Source organism: Sorex fumeus, unplaced genomic scaffold (genome assembly GCF_029834395.1).
Source record: "Sorex fumeus unplaced genomic scaffold, SorFum_2.1 ptg000199l, whole genome shotgun sequence".
NCBI classification, from domain to species: Eukaryota; Metazoa; Chordata; class Mammalia; order Eulipotyphla; family Soricidae; genus Sorex; species Sorex fumeus.
Window position 1 is genome coordinate 65,093 of NW_026606256.1, and position 17,595 is coordinate 82,687.

At 56.9% G+C, this 17,595-nt stretch overlaps 1 protein-coding gene across 1 annotated transcript; it reads left to right on the forward strand.

Moving 5' to 3' along the window:
- Positions 1 to 9,273: 9,273 nt before the first annotated feature.
- LOC130017531 (mucin-3B-like) lies at positions 9,274 to 11,726 on the forward strand. The gene is made up of 5 exons (XM_056108228.1): positions 9,274 to 9,402; positions 10,067 to 10,271; positions 10,531 to 10,578; positions 11,017 to 11,200; positions 11,438 to 11,726. Exons 1-5 carry the CDS (start codon positions 9,274 to 9,276, stop codon positions 11,724 to 11,726), a joined length of 855 nt encoding a protein of 284 aa, XP_055964203.1.
- The last annotated feature ends 5,869 nt before the right edge of the window (positions 11,727 to 17,595 follow it).

Consider the following 17,595-nt stretch of genomic DNA (forward strand, 5'->3'; position numbering starts at 1 on the left):
AACCAAAGGGATAGAGGGGGCCCTAGGGCATCGATGCCCACGGAGCTCAAGAGAGAGCACAGTGGGGAGGACGTCTGCCTCTCACACAGATGACCCAAGGTCAGCTACCCCAGTAGGGTCCCCCAAACACCGCCAGGAGTAATTTTTGAGTGAAGAGTTAGGAGTAACCCCCGAGCATCGCTAGGTGTGACCTAGAAAAATGAAGGAAAGGAAGAAAAGAAGGATAACAAAGAAAGAAAGAAAGAAAGAAAGAAAGAAAGAAAGAAAGAGAGAGAGAGAGAAGGAAAGGAAGAAAAGGAGGGAAGGAAGGGAACGAGCTCGGAATTTTCCAGCGTGTCTGGCGGAGGCGACTGAGCCCTGGGTGTGGGGTGTGGACTGGCACCCCTGTGGGCCTGTGAGGAATCTGTTTGTTCAGCAAGGCCTGGGCAGCCCCTAAGACGCCTGGGGTCAGGGGTCAGGGAGCAGCATGGGGGGGGGGATGGTGGACAGGTGCAGGGTGCTGGGACTGGACCCCTCATCTGAGCCCCTATCCTCCGCTGCAGGGGCAGGTGTCGGGCGCCAGGGGCACATCCAGGCCTGTGCCATATCACTGCTGCTGCGTGGGGGAAGGGCACCACCACCTCTGAAGACACAGCCCCCGACCCTCTGATTCTTCATCAGAGAACGTCGAGGAGCCGCTGGGCCTCCCAGGACCGGCTCCTGCCCCCAGCCCTCCTCTCTTAGCACACCCAGGGGGGCTAGGGGTCTTAGTGCCAGGGCAGGGGCTCCCGCCTGCAGGGCTGGGCAGGCCGGGGAGCGGCACAGGCCAGGATGGACACTCGGGCACTGGAGGCTCCAGAATGTGGGGGGGGGTCTCTTGATTCCCCCCAAATATTTGCCCCCAGGGCCCCAGGAAGGACTTACCCCATGGGTACCACTCATACCAGGGGGCTTCTTTGGCCCTCCCAAGAGAGTTGCCCCCCGAAAAGTCTGGCCCGGGGCCCATCGCCTAGAGTGCATGTCCAGCTGTCCCCGGGGTCGCCTCTGGCTGCGGCTGTCCTGGATTCTGACGTGGCAGGCAGGGGGACTCCCCAGCACCCACCCTACTTCCCCTGCCTTGCGCAGACTGGGCACAGCTGCCCGGGCCTTCCCCGTGGCTTGTTTCCCTGCAGGCAGTTGCCAGCCAGGACTCCTTCCAATGCATTGTTTGCTTTCCTCTCCCGGGACACACTGGCCCCGCCGCTCCTAATGCCCCGGTTTCCTCCTGGCCAGATGCTGCTCGCCCCCACAGGCAGCCACCCCAGAGTGGGGGGGTTGGATGGGCCTCAGCACAGCGGGAGTAGGCAAGGGGCCAGGACGTGAGGTTCAGTCAGGTCTCTGAGGGCACTGCATGATGCATGTGTCACTATGTGTGTGTCACTGTGTCTGTTATTGTGTGTGCCACTGTGTATCACTGTGAGTTACTATGTATGCCATTGTGTATTAGTCTGTGTCACTGTATATCGCTGTGTGTTACTGTGTGTCACTGTGTGTGTCACTATATGTTACTGTATGTCACTGTGTGCCACTGAGTTACTGTGTGTGTTACTGTGTTCCACTGTGTGTGTCACTGTGTTACTATGTGTGTCAATGTGCTACTGTGTCACTGTATCAGTTTGAGTTACTTGTGTGTGCCACTGTGTGTGTCACTGTGTGTTACTGTGGTCACTGTGTATCACTGTTACTGTGTTGTCACTGTGTGTTACTGTGTGTTTGCCACGGTGTTACTGTGTCTCTGTATGTTACTATGTGTGTTAGTGTGTGTGTGGCTTTGTGTTACTGTGTCACTGTATGTTATTGTGTGGGCACTGCATGATGTATGTGTCACTGTGTGTGTCATGTACTACTGTGTTACTGTGTGTTTGCCACATGTGTTATGTGTCACTGTATGTAGTGTGTGTTAGTGTGTGTGTCACTGTGTGTGTCACTGTGTCACTGTATGCACCACTTGCTTTTGTGGCTTGTCAACTGTGGCCCTGTGTCCACTGTGTGTGCCACTGAGTTTGGCTTGTCCACTGTGTGTCCTCGTGTGGCGTGTCCATCATGGCCCTGTGTCCACATTGGCCATGCTCGCACCACACCCTGGTGCTCTGCAGAGTGACCCAGGCAGGGCTCAGGCCCAGGCAGATATGAGGCAATGCCAAGCCCATGAAGGGGCACTCCAGCCTCGTATGCCCTGCACCCCCAGGCTCCAGGCTCTCCTGAGACCCTTGCTGCTGCCAGGAAGGTGAGCAGAGCATTGAGGGCCTTGGGGCAGACACGGGCATCTCAGCGGTGCCAGCTTCCTGTGCTGGTGCTCCCCACGGGGTCACCCTGGCCCCAAACTCTGCCTCAGCCCACAGCAGTGTCCAGGAAGCCCGTACTGACCCTGGGGCTGTGCCCCACACCCCAGTTCCTGTGACCCCCCCCCCCCAGGACAGTACTGCATGACTCCCCACCTCGGCTCCCCACACCCCTACCCTGCATCTGCCCGGGGGCATGCGAATGGCAGTTACTCACAGAGTCCCGGGCCTTTATGGCAGGGCTGAGGGGTGCACTGCCCAGGCCCCCAGACAAGGCTGCGAGAGGCCAGAGCAGGCAATCGTGGAAGCAAGACTTGGCTGCCGTACCCACACCCTGGATGGCTTTCTGGGTCCTGCACCCCACATCGCTGGGATTCCTTCCAGCACCCCCCAATCAAAAGTCCTTCTCCAGGGGGTCACTGGGATCAGGACCCTCCAGAGGACATGGGAATAAGATGGGTCAGGAAAGGGGGCTGGAGTCGTAGTACAGTGGGGAGGATGTTTGCCTTGCACATGGCTGGCCCTGGTTTGATCTCCAGTGGTCTCCCGAGCACCGCCAGGAGTAATTCCTGAGTTCAGAGTCAGGAGTCACCCCTTGACATCACCAGATGTGACCCAAAGTAAATAAAGAAATAAAAAAAGAGGGTAGCGGGGACAGGACAGCAGGAGGGCACTGACCTCTCATGTGGCTGACTCAAGTTCGATCCCTGACACCTCACATAATCTCCTGAGTCCCACCAGGCGTGATACCTGAATGCAGTGCCAGCAGCAAACCTTGAGCACCTCTAAAATAAAATCCCCCCTCCCCGCACACAAAGATACACAGTCAACATCCCCTGCAGGGACCCCACCACCACCTCCTCCTCTTTGAGTCTCTTTCCCCTCCTGCCGCCTTTCCAGGGTTGTGCTGGGCTGGACGGGACGGTCTCCCCACTATGCAGAAGGGACGGTGGCGGCCAGGGCGTTGGCCAGGGCGTGGATGTGGATGCAGCGGGCAAGGTGGCCCAAGGTCGCCTGTTCCACCCACATCCAGGGCGGTGTCCTGATACAGAGTGTGGGTTTTCATCAGCAGGCCCTCCCTATTCCAGGAAATGGGATTCCCAGAGGACAGAAATTCCTGGTTCTGCCCTCATCCCAGGGGCACAGACTGTGGTCCTGGTGACAAGGTTCAGAGCTTTCCTGCGTGAAAAGCCCCCGCAGCAGGTGGACGAGAGGGGTTCGGGGGCCACGGGATGCTCTTTGTGTCACTTTTCCATATCAGATGGACCCCATGCTGTCAGAGGGGTGACAGTGATGAGGGTCCGAGAGGAAAAGCAGGGCTGAGGATCACTGGTCTCTTCATCTTTGGCGGTCACATCTAAACCGTCCCCACAGAGCCCCAGGCATTGCCCTCTGTGCTCTGTGAGTGGCTGTGCTGGAGGGGCAGCGCCCCTAGACACCGACTCCCCGCACCCCTCCCCGCCCACACAGCCACAAGCCCAGGGTGGGGGGGGAGTGGATGGAAGGTTCTGGGCCTGGGTTCATCCAGGCCAGCCGGCAGCCCCCCCTGACTCAGAGGCAGAGACGGCCAAGTGTGGTTGCTCCATCCCCAGCAAGGGGAGAAAGTCGGGGAGCAGGAATGGTCAACCACAGGGGAGGCTGCTCTCTGCAGATTCCAGCACAGCTGCATCACCTCAGCCAGCCGCACAGGCCCCCCGTGGCCCCCCACCCCTGGGTATCTGCATCCCCCCAGACCCGTTCATTAAGAGCAGCTGGAATGAAACAAGGAACAGTGCTTGGATGGAGTGGGGGCAGTGTCGGAAGGGGTGCAGAGCCCCAGCGAGCGAGGGAAGCCTGACCCCAGAGATGGGTCTGAGAGAGAAGGGGACACTTGCCCCACATCCTCTGTATCTCTCCCATGCTCAGCCCACCCTCTCCTCCTCCAGCATCAGCTCTCTTCCTCCAGGAACCCCCCCCCCTTCGTTCTAGCCATCTGAATACCTAAAGCTTTACAACCCAGCCGGAAGGCAGTTTTGCTTCTCTTGAGGGGACAGGTATCAGTGGGTGTGGGGGCCACACCAATGGTGCTGGGGGGATCCTCCAGGCCCCCAGCTGAGGGGTCACTCCTGAGGGTGCCAGAGAAGCCACCAGTGCTGGGAATAGAGCCGGGCCAGCAGTGGGAAACGGATTATCCTGGGGATCCAGAATCCCACAGAGAGAACAGGATGTGCCTGGAGTCACTAAGACACTCAGAAATGCTGAGAATGAGGAACAAGATCCAGAGAAGGTGAAAGTGAAGCTGGGTTGGGCAGTGCAGACCTTGGGCTGCGGAGGACGGTGGGGATGGCAATGGACAGGAGTCGGGGTACAGGAGGCAGACAGCGGAGGCAGAGACCTATCAGCAGTCTGGCCAGCCCACAGGACCCCCTCTGTGGGGGTGGGTCCCCTCTTTATACCTGCCTCAGCTCCACCCTTGGAGGGCTGCCTCCATGAACAGGAGCTGGACCTTCGCAGACATTCACGGCCACGGCTCCCCAAGGTGGACACTAGCCGCCTCCCCATCAGGATTCCTGCCTCCAAACAAAACAGAGGCCCCTGGTCACGCTCACACGGCGGGTGTCCACAGCCGCTACGCACATCCACGCACAAAGCCACTGTGTGTGTCAGGGCACGAAGCGGCTTCTCAGGCCCTCGCGGGTCCCACTTGCCCAAAGCTGAACTCCATTCTGGGGCCACCTGAGTCCCTCGGAGAGGCGAACAAGAGTGACAGCAGGACCCTGCGGGGACCCGGGCTTCAGGGTGTGGGGGTGCAGAGGGACAGGGCTGAGGAGGGGTCCACGGCAGTGGGACCTGCCTGGGCGGCCCCAGCAACAGCGGCTGAAAGGCCACAGGCTGGGCCAAGCTCCCCCCACTCCCTCGGCCCAGAGGCCAGGACACTGGCCCCCAAACCAAACCAAACATGGGCTATTTTCAGCCACTGAGCTGTGTGGGGGAAAAGCCGGCCCGAAATAGCTCTGTGAGTTAGTGGGGCCCAGCCCGGTCACCCCGGCCACCCCGGCCACCCCCGGCTCTCCCAGTGAAATCACCAGGAATCAGGAGGCTGCGCCAACATTCCCAGGGCCTGTGTAACAGAGCCACGTGTGTGTGGTGGGGGGGATCCCCAAGCGCTGCTGGGAGGGCAGGTAGCCAGGGTGGGATGACAGCAGCAGGAGAGAGAGAGAGAGAGAGAGAGAGAGAGAGAGAGAGAGAGAGAGAGAGAGAGGAGAGGGGCTGGCCAGGCCCAGCAGGATGCAGAAAAGGAACCAGGGGAGAGAAGAGAGCAGGGCGGGGGCGCCGGACCGGGGCCCCGGGAAGTTCCGGAAAGAGTGAGTCTGACCTAGTCACGCTGCTAACGGGTCAAGGAGATGCTTTCCCCGCCGCCTACATCTGAAACTTTCCCCAGAAGTTCACGGCCATCACTCACCCTGTATCTGTGGGCCTTCGGGAACCCGCGTCGCTTTTGGTTCAGAGGCACTTTTCTCCCTGGACCTCTTCGGCTTCGACAAGGGGTGAGCATCATTTCCGGCCGCGTGGACTCCTGCATGTGCGCAGAGCAACTCGCGGTGGTTGCTCTTGATGGACTGTCCCCTTGGAGTCGAGAACGCTTTTCCGCCATCTTTGATAAGGGCAAGTCAACTTCCGGCCTTAGTGGAGTTGGGTGCTTTGAGTGAACGTGCACCCTCTGGTGTGTCTCCCAAAAAAATAGGTGTTTTAAAGAGGTGGTGTGAGAATCGACATATTTTGGGGGTCCTTCCGGAGTTGTCATGATTATAAAGCCCCCACCCCCAGCTTGTTCCTGGTGCAGGAGAGACGATGGGCCGAACTCAGGAAAGTGGGCAGGGCCGAGTTGGCAATCCAAGACGTTCATGGGGGGACGCTCAGCCCAGGGCTCAGCCTCTGGCCCTCCGGGGCCCAGACGTCTGGGCAACCATAGAACATACAAGCACCATGAGCACCACCACCAATAGCAACACGACCTCGGCCACTGTTAGCATTGGGAGTCCCACCTCCACATCCACTACCTCCACTCCCACAACTACCATCACAGCCACTGTTATAGCCACTCCCCTGGGAGGCATTACAACCCTAAGGACTGTCAGCACTGACGGTTCCATTATACCGACCCTTACCGTGGGTCCCACACCCCTCATTACCACCACAGAAACCACAGACATAACTACACCCCTGGCCACAACTGACACTGAGCATATCAAAATCACAGCCACTACTTCTACTCCCTCCTTCACCACCCACACTGCCACCACCACCTGTGCATGACTAGCACTGAGACTCTCACCACCCAGTCACCCACCTCAACTCCCAAGCCTAGCACCACAGGAATAACTACAACAGGCATCACGTTAGCCCCAACCACACAAAGCACTGAGACCCCCAGTACAACACCCACTTTATCAACTACCACCACTTCCAATCCAACAACCACCACCACAGCCACCACCACCCACACAACTGTTCCTACAACCACCAGTATCACTGCTTGCCATAAACAACTCCCACTGATGCCACCATGGCCCACACAACAGGCCCAGCCATGACTAGTACCATGACTCCCACAACTGCTTCAACCACTTCCATAACCACAGGCCTCAGAACCACCACTGCCACCACATCAACACTCACAACTTTTCTCACAAAAACAACCACCGTCAATGATGACACATTGTCTTCCACAGTTGCCACCACGGCCAATACAAAAGGCCCAACCACAGCTAGAACTGAAATTCCCACTACTTCACCCACTACGACCACCCCAAGTCCCAAAACCACGACTACCACAATCACCACATTTATTCCATCAACCACAGAAATCATGGCTACTAAAGCAACGGCCACTGGTGCTTCTACAGCCAGCTCAACAGGCCTGATCACAACTAGCACTGAAAATCCCACATTATCACTCACTTCACCCTCTAGTACAACCCCAGTCCCCAGAACCACAGCTGGAGTCACTGGCACACATATACCCTCCAACACCAGCATCAGTGCTACAGTAACCACTGGCACTGATGCCACCACGATCAGTACAATGACCTAGATCACAAATAGCCCTGAGATTCCCACTACAAAAACTACTTCCACCACCACAAAAATCACTAGTTCCACAACCACCCTCACAGATACTGCCACACATGTTTCCACCAGCACCATCTTCAGTTCTCCCACAACTACTACATGGAAGACACTAAGTTTTATGCAATAATCCCGACCAGCACCAAAACCGAGTCTCCCATTACAACAACTGCTTCAACCACTACCATCACCACCAGCCACACAAGCACCCTCACAGCTACAACTACACCCGTTCCCACTACCACAAGAATCATGACTGCCACAAGCATTAACACTGAAGCCACAATAGCCAGTACAACAAACTTGACCACCACCACAACCAAGTCTCCCACTACAACATCTGCATCAACAACTACCATCACTACCAGTCCCACAAGTACCACCACAGTCACCACCACAGATGTTCCCACCACCACCAGGATCGGTACTGAAACAAACACTTCCCCTGAATCAACAACAACCAGAAAAACAACCTCGACTACCACAACCAAGTCTCCCAATACAACATCTGCATCAACAGCTACCATCACCACCAGCCCCACAAGTACCACCATAGTCACCACCACAGATGTTCCCACCGCCACCCAGGATCAGTACTGCCACAGTCACTTCCCCTGTATTGACAGCAACCAGAAAAACAATCCCAACCACCACAACCAAGTCTCCCTCTACAACAACTGCATCGACAACTATAATAAAACATAAACACTAGCCCCAGAACAACCGTCACAGATACCACTACACCCATTCCCACTATCACGGGGATCACTACTGCCACAACCATTAGTACAGAAGCCACAACAGCCAGTACAACAACCCTAACCAAGGCTGGAGTGAAAGCACAGAGAGTAGGACGTTTGCCTTGCATGCGGCTGACCCAGGTTCAATTCCCAGCATCCCCTATGGTCACCCCGAGCACTCAGGAGTGATTCCTGAGTGCAGATCCAGGAATAACTCCTGTGTATCTCTGGGTATGACCCAAAAAGCCAAAAAAAAAACCCAAAAAAACAAAAACAACCCTAACCACCACAACAACCAAGTCTCCCACTACAACATCTGCATCAACAACTACCATCACCACCAGCTCCACAACTACCACCACAGTCATCACCTCAGAAGTTCCCACCACCACCAGGATCAGTACTTCCACAACCAGTTCCCTTAATCGACAACAACCAGTGAAACAACCCCAACCACCACCACAACCAAGTCCCCCTCTACAACAACTGCATCAACAACTACCATAAACACTAGCCCCACAACCACCCTCAAAGCTACCATTACACTGTTCCCACCACCAACAGGATCACTACTGCCACAACCATTAGCACGGAAGCCATAACAGTCAGCACTACAACCCCGATCACCACCACAACCAAATCTCCCACTACAACATCTGAATCAACAACTGCCAAAACCACCAGCCCTACAACTTACCACTACACTCACCACCACAGATGTTTCGAAACCCACCAGGATCACTACAGCCACAACAACCAGTGAAACAACCCCAACCACCACCACAACCAAGTATCCCACTACATGTGCATCAACAACTACCATCATCACCAGCCCCAACACCCCCACCATGTCTGTTTCCACCCCTAGCAGCCCTCCCCGCTGGACTATCACTCTGGCCCAAATTCCTCCTTGTCCTCCAGGGTTGAATATCCTTGACAAGTTTGGGAGTGGGAGTGGGTGGTATCTTTGGGTCCCATTATGTTGAATCCCACTTGAGCAGACAACTCAGCCCAGAAACCACTTCTTTGTCGATCTTGCTGCTCTGTGGATCCTCAGAGAGCAAGGAGCAGGGCAGGGGTGCCCCTGGGTGGGGGGCAGAGGCAAGCAGGAGGAGCAAGCTGTGATGCCATGTACAGATACTGTGGAAGCTGAGGTGGGGACGGAGGTGTTTGTGGACCAAGACTTCTCTGAGGTTCTCAAGGATCCCACAGCCAATGCTCACAAAGACTTCAGCAATTCTTTCCAGAGTAAGGTGGGGGGCAGAGGGGCTTCCTGAGTCCTCCCCTGGAGTGAACTGGAGTCCCCTGAAGGCCTGGGAATACAGCCATGAGAGCAGAGATTCTTGATATTTCAAATGAAGATGGTTTACAAAAATGTGCCGGAGTTTGAGGGTGTGGAGATCTGATTCCTGAGGTAGAGATGCTCTGGGGACCGTGGAGGGGGGGGGAGTGTACAGAGGTGGGGCGGGATGGGTGTGGAGAAAGGCCAGAGAAGTCATCCTTGCATTGGGAAAAAACAGAATCCATAAGGAGGGGCAGAGGTGGGGTGCCCAGGACATCAGCCCATCAGAGTCTCTCCATCACCTTCTGGAACCATCTCCTTGTGGGAGGGAAGCCCCCTACCCCTCCAGGGCACTGGAAGGAGACAGAGGGCATGGGATGGGCAGGGAAGCAGAGTGTGAGGCCAGGGGAACCCTGGTGTCCAGATGCAGTGATGGGCCTCTCTCTGGCTGGTGGGAGCCTGAGACCTGGCTTGGAGAGGACTTCCTGATGCTGACCATGTCCACCATGACCAAGACATGACCATGTCTTGCCTTCCCTGAGTGCCAGGGGTGCTAGAAGGCTCTTCTGAGCTTGTGTCTCAGGCCTCAATTCACCCCTGTGACTGCGACACCTGATGCTCTTGGGCACTGGCAGTTCGTCCTGGAGATGATTTTCCCAGGACCTATGACCCCTGATGTCCCGACTTTCAGCATGGGCAGCATCGTGGTGAACTACATCGTCCTCTTGAAGCTGCCCTTCAGCGCCCAGCTGAGTGAGGAATATGAGAAAGTGAAGGAGGTTCTGAGAGAGGAGCTCCATGGTGCCAACCAGGACCCCGACAGCTGCCAGAGCAACCAGAGTGAGTTCCAGGACCCACACGGCCCCTGCGGGGCACTGCCAGCAAATGGGAAGATGGGAAACAGGCCCACAGCCAGCTCTCCAGAACTGAGGGACTGGGAGGAGACCCCCGAGAGTACCACTCAACTTCCAGAACAGCAGAGGACCCTGATTATTTGGCGGAGATGAAGGAGGCTTCCCAGGTACCCCCATACTTCACCCCTGGCCCTCTCCACCTACCCTGTTTCGCTGACAACCCCAATTCCAACTGTGTCCCCCAGCCCTGTGCTTTAAGACCAACTCCATCAAGGTGGATAACTCGGTCTTCAAGCCGGATTATAAAGTGAGGGGGAGGGGTTCCCAGGAACTCCTGAATCCTCTCACAAGGGATGCCCACCCACCAGAGCTTGGGTGGAGGGCAGGGAGAGGTTTTGTTCATTTGTTTTGGTGTTACACCCAACAGTGTTCCAGGATTGCTCTTGGCTCTGTGCTCAGGAATGAGTTGGGGAACTGTGTGGGATGCTGGATGGGTGGCATGTAAGGCAAGCGCCCTAGCCCTTATACTACCTCTCCGGCCCCTGGGAAGGAACGCTTTTGAGAGAGACAGGTGATGTGGCGCAGGCTGGACCCCCTCTCTAGCGCTTCCAGCTGAGCACCCCCCAAAGAGGGCGCGGGCTGTGGAGCCCGGCTCTCCCACCACATCTGCCCCGAGATGAGTCTTTATCCTACTACCAGGCCTCCAAGTGACTGAGGTCTCTGTCTCGCTGCCCCCCTCACCCCCGCCCACGCCCCAGACCTCTGTCAACGCGCTGCTACTGAGGGCTATGAGATATACTCCCCCCTGGAGAACAACAAGCTCCACTGCGTCACCAACTTCTCCGCAGGCCTGCCTAACGCCATTGACTGCAACTTGGGCCGGTGCATCCTGGAGAAGAGCGGGCCCACCTGCCCGTGAGCCCCGCCCACGGGTGGGAGGATCCCCGTCCAGGGCCCGCCCACACGACAAAGAGCCCCGCCCCGGACCAAGTGCCAGTCCCGCCTCCCAGGAGCCCTGCCCAGCAGACCCTCTGGACCTAGTTGGTGCCCCACCACACCTCCTACACCCCAGCCTGCTGCAGCAGGGGTGCAGTGAGTCCACCGTCCCAGTGGACCCTGGGGGATGTCAGTGACCTGTGTCCCTTCCACCAGCTGCTTCTCCTCCACGCACTGGTACTCGGGCCCGCGGTGCAAGGTGGCCGTGTCCTGGAGGGCGCTGGTTGGCGGCCTGGCGGGGGCCGGAGCCGTGTTGCTGCTGCCACTGGGAATGGCCGTGGGCTTCTACGTGGTGCAACAGCAGAGGGCAGGCCACAGTTATGGCGTGGGGACAGAGACCATGGCGGGGGAGTGGGACAGCAAAGTTGCCCCCTATGGGACAGTCATGCCTGATGAGTGCTGCTGGACGCAGACTCTGGGAAGACGATTCGATTTGGTTCGATGACTGTGACGAGAGGTCCACGAGGACATTTACCAACTTGGACTTCGAGCATGAGCGAGCAGATGAGGCCAGCTCTTAGAGAAGGGGAGGGAACTGGGCTCCCCCTGGTGCCCTGGGACAGGCAGCCCCGTGCCCCAAGTCCCAGGCCTCAGCCCCCTCATTTACCGTCCCCCTCGTCTCCCTCTAGTCACAGAGGAAAACATCCCGGTGGATCTGGACACAGTGGACACCCGTGCGAAGATGAAAGGGCAAAGGGGGGCGGGGTCAGGCCTCACACCCTCTGTCCTCTGCGGGGTGGGGGCCCAGGCTGAGCCAGGAGCCCGTATCACTCCTGTCCACCAAAACAGGTACACATCCAGAGATCAAAGGTGGCGTCCTCTTGGCTGTGAGCCCTGCGGCGGCTCCAGCCCAGTTCTGACAAACCCAAACAAGACCAGGGCGCCCACAGACGTCTCTGGCTTCTTCTGTCCAAACCCAGACCCTGCGGCCCGTTATTCCCCCTCTTGGGGGATCCACCCTGGAAACCCTGTTCACACCCACCTGCTTCTGCACCCAGCCCACCTTCCTGTCTCCACTCTCAGGCTTCTGTGGCCTCAGCCAGCCCTCACCCCTGGCTCCAGCCTCTCCCGTTCCCACTCCCACTTTCTCGGCGGATATCCCCCAAAGCACATCCTTTCCTGCCCCTGGGAGTAGCCTGCCTCCCCACCCCCTTCCTCCACCTCCTCCCTCCTTAAATCTTTCCCCGCGGGACCCTTGATTCCTCTGCACATCCAGCCCCGAATCTCCCCTTCCCTATCTTTGCTCCCTCACCCCTCACCCCGTCACACCTAAATCTTGCGTCTCCCCAGGCTGCCTGGCCCAAGCTAGGTGAGTCACCCTCTGTGACACAGGACCCCCCAGAGATATCACAGACACCTCTGAGTTCATCCCTTCCCATCCCCAACCAAGGGCCCTGGGCCCCTGGGTGGTCTGGGCTGTGGGTTTCCCTGGGTACCAAGGCAAAGGGGAAATGGGACCTGGAGACAGGGGAATTCCCCCGGCCTCCTCCCCCCCCTACAGCCCTTCTCTCTCACTCCCCTCCTCTGCTTTCATTAACATATTCATAAGGGGGCAGGGACTGACCATAAGATGGAAAATTACCCAGCTCTTGGGGACTGCTGAGCCCATCCCCCCTGATTAATTCCATGGGGCCCAGTCACCCACTCAGCGTATCCCCACCATGACCAAAAAGAATTGTCTCCTGGATTCAGTGGGTCCCGACCACATGCATCCTGTCATCAGACACCCCCCTCAAGAATGCAGGACTGGGGCTGGAGCGATAGCGGGTAGGGCGTTTGCCTTGCAATCGGCCAACCAGAGTTCGATTCCCAGCATCCCATATGGTCCCCCAAGCACCACCAGGAGTAATTCCTGAGTGCAGAGCCAGGAGTAACCCCTGAGCCTTGCCGGGTGTGATCCTAAAAAAGGTAAAGGTAAAGGCCCTCCCGTTGATCGTCGATTTGCTCGAGCGGGCCCAGTAACGTCTCCATTGGAGACTTTGTTGTTACTGTGTCTGGCATATCCAATACTCTCGGTAGCTTGCCAGGCTCTCCGAGAGGGGCGGAGGAATCGAACTCGGGTCGGCCATGTTGGCCACGTGTAAGGCGAACGCCCTACCCGCTGTGCTATCGCTTTAGGGTGTGATCCTAAAAGCAAAAAAAAAAAAAAAAAGAATGCAGGTCTATCTCCCCTCAAAATTGATAGTCACTCTCTGCTAGAGGCAGCTGCCTCTCCTGGGACCTCCCCACACCTATGTGTGCCCTAGTAAACATCTATGATTGGTTTCTAACTAGGCTGAATTCTTTGACAGACCCAAGAGTCAGAATCTGCCCGTGGCCAGTTTTGGTGACCCTGGGGTTCTGCTCCTCCTTTCTCCTGGAATGGGGGATTTCCACATCTCTTGGCTAACCCCTGAAGGGTTCTGACTCCAGTGACTCCGGAGCTATCTGATGCGGGGCAGGATGAGGGTCAGAATGGGGCTCAGACCATAGTAGTTGTTTTGGTCCAAAATATGCCTCAAGTCCCTGGACTAGTGAGTGCCCATCAGACAGGGACTGTGATGGGCCAGGGCCTCAGCACCAGTTCCAGCTGCCACCAGCACTTGACCTACCCATTGTACTATCACTCGAACCCCACTGATATGCTATTTAATCAGAGTCATAAAGCTCATTCGGTCCAGAAATGCAAAGGAGGCAGAAAGAGTTGGTCACACCCATGATTAAGGTGATTGATAGGGTCGTGGGTGCAGAAAGAGCCCTGATACTGGTTCAGGGTGGAGACTGGGAAAAAGACCCTGAGATAAGTGGGGGGCAGGGCCCGTGGGGGGCTGCAGTGAGAGTCTCAAGGCACTTAGATCAGTTCAGGACTCACAAGACCGTCGTCAGAGAATGGGGTTACTGCTGCGTCTCTCAATACCTCACTGCCACAGGCAACTGGAAGCCACGAAGGACTGCCACTGTTCACTGATGACCTTCCACGTGCAGGGGGCTTCTATTTTTTGGAGTGTGTGTGGGGTGGTTTGGGGCCACCCTGGCGGTGCTCAGGCATTCCTCTTGGCTCTGTGCTCAGGAATCACTCCTGGAAGTGCTCAGGATATCGCCCTCTGGGTACCCGTTCTTTGGGGAGGCTCCCCCTGGACCCCTCTAGCAGGGGGCTTGTGGTGGGACGGGGGTGGTCTCAGCACTGAGTCATCTCCAGACTTTGTCATCCGAAGAGCTTCTCCACTGCATGACCCAAGGATTCTCTTCGTTAAAAAAAAAAAAACCAGAAACCCCACAACCTAATATGTGTTTTGTGAAGAAGCAAGGAAGTGCCGTAGATTGGGGAGGAAGTCCTTGGTTTTACTGGTTTGGTGCAGGGCTGGTCCTGGCTCTGTGCTTAGGAGCAGTTCCCTGGGGGTGCTCAAGGGGCCCATATGCAGTGGCCGGGATTTGCCACATGCAAGACAGCGCTGCTGCCTGGTGGTCAGTGAGACCCGGGGTGGGGGACTGCTTTGTTGGACCTGCAGGAGGTAGAGAGTTCCGGATTGGGAATTACTGACCGTCTTCCTGGGGTTTCTGTGGCAAACAAAGTCTTTGTTTTCCTTTGATCACATACATGTTTACTAAGTTATAAAAGTGCATAGACAAGCAAAAGGAAGAAAAGGATTGGAGCAATAGTACAGCCAGCAGGGCGCTTGCTCTTTGTGGGAGCCCGGTTTGATCCCTGGCTCCCCAGATGGTCTCAAAGCCCAGCCAGAAGTGATCAGGGCTGATGCCTGGCTCTGTGCTCCGGGATCACTCCTCGAGGGCTCGGGGAACCATGGGCAATGCCAGGACTCAAGCTGGAGTTCACCTCACCCGCTGCACTGTTGCTCTGTCCTGCTGTCTTGGCTGAGAGAACTAGGCCCCTCGGCTAGAAACTCCGCTGGACTCTCATATTTACCTCCAGTCCAGGATTCTACAAACTGTAAAATATAATCGAAACCTAAAGTAGTTCTTAAGTCAGATGACGTAGCCAACCAGAGACAGGGGTCTGCGTCCAGGTCTTCCAGGTGCAAGGTCAGGGGGGGTGTGTGGCAGGGGGAAATTTTTTTTCAACTTGTAGGGTTCTTTGGGCGGGCTGAGGGGAGTCACACCCAACTGTGCTCAGGGTTGCTTCTTGGCTCTCTGCCTGGCAGGGCTCGGAGCAACTGCTTGAGGTGCCAGGATCAAAACCAGGTTGGCTGTGTGCAGTGTCAACACCTGCCTGCTATAATTCTGGCTCCAGCCTCCTGGCAATGTTTAGTCAGGACTTTCACCCGGGGCTGGATAGAAAGCGGTTGACTCTGAACCTGAGGCTTCATTGTCAGCTCCGCGAGCCCTCACTTCCTGGGATAGACACCCCCTCCCGTTGCCTCCCAGCACCATGGGCCAACAAGGAAGAAAAAGTGGCCTTGAGAGAGAGAGAACAAAAGGGAATGCCCTGCCACAGAGGTGGGGTGGGATGGGGGTTGGGGGGTAGGGGGGATGCTGGGAGCGTTGGAGGTGGGGAATGGGCACTGGTGGAGGGATGGGTACTCAACCATTGTATAACTGAAACCCAAGCACAAACATCTGTAAGACTACAACTGTATCTCATGGTGTTTCACTAATAAAAATTAAAAAAAAAAAACAGTGGCCTTTAAAAACCTAACGTCCAGGCACTGCATCCAGCAGTACACCCTGGTCCAGGCAGTCCACCCTGTTCATTCCCAAAAGAAGCTCGTGGGGCGTCATGTGCCTGGCCGTCAGCCTCGGGCAGCTGTCATTAAGAGTCTTTGTACACCTTTCCGCAGAAACCACAGTCAATTTTTACAACTTAACAACCCTGCTCACCTTTACAACACTGAAACCCAAAAAAACACTTTGTGCATGGGAAGGAGAGGGTGGGGGTGCACACTCCGGGCCCCACCTGTGGAGAAGGATGAACACAAGTACATGAGCGACTCGGACAGAAACGAGGGTGCCCCGATGCTACCGCTCACCAGGCAGCTTGGGGGCACAGTGGGCACTCCAGAGTGCCCCAGGCTGCAGGTCCCCACCTTCAGTCACTGGCCAGGCCCCCCTAACCAGGGCAGGGTGGGACAGAACAGGCATCCCCCCACCCAGGTCCCCCTGCCCACCCCATGGCCCCCAGGGAGGGGCTTCCCACAGATCGTCGAGGCGCCGAGAAGCTTCTGCCATCAAGTCCCACATGAAGGCCTAGATATCGGTCTCTCTTCCCATAAGCCACAGGCCACTGCTGGACCACAGTCAAGATGGCCATGCTCGAGCCCCTACTGGGGAGGCCATAAATGGAACCCATAATAGAAGCAGTATCAAGATGACACCACTAAATCATCAGGCCAGGCACAGCAACCTGAGAGCACCTCCCATGGCCCCGGCTCCTTTGGGAGATGCGGAGTCCCAGGATTCAGCCTGGGGGACAGTGGGGGTTTGTGTTGGCACAGTTTTCACTGGGGAGACCAGGTATGAGGGACACTGGGGTGTTCTCCCAGCCAGACCTGGTGCCTGGCTGTGTGGACCCTGGGGGGTCATCTGAACCCTTTTCTTGTCTGGACCCAATCAGACTGCACAGGGGCGCTCTTTGGTCAGTCTGAGAGAGGGAGTCCCCAAGGCAGGGCAGGGCAGAGCCACCGGCTGAGGAGCAGGGCGACTTGGTGAAGGGTAAAGCTATGGGCAGCGGTTCCCGAAGTGCCCACTGTCCATATTCTTGCTGGCCACAGAAGAGCACCTGTAGGCATCACTTTCCTGCAGTCCCTGGTAGAGTCGCCGGGGCCGACACCCCTCTAGGTTTCAGTTTTTGGTTTTCTAGCCGCACCTAATTTACTCAGGGCTTGCCCTGGCTCTGCGTTCAGGAATCAGTCCTGGTTGGGCCGGAGCCAGTGGGAGCTGGGGAAGGAGCCAGGCAGCACCCTCCCCACCGAGAAGTCCCGGGCACAGTGCCTGGCTGGGAACCAAAGGGGGTGCCCTGCTGCCCACTTGTCCCCATCCCAGAGGCCCACAGGGGTGACGAGAGAAGGCTGCGGATCCCCAACGCTGACTCAGGGCATGGCCAGGTCCCCCCCTTTGAGGGACACAGGGGCCCCCATGCCTCAGCCCCCTCCACACTTCCCACCTGGTGCTGCCGTTGGCAGACTCTGGGCCTCTGGAAGTGTCTAGAACATCCAGGGAGAGCAGAGTCCTTGTGGGCACTGGGGCCCGCCTCCTTATCGGAGCTGCACCCCCAGGCCCCGCTTGTGCCCTTCACACCCACTTCCCGGACTCTGACCCTCGGCTCTGCTCCAGCTCCCGGACTGCTTCAAGGGTGCCTCTTCGGGGGTCTGTGCTCATAT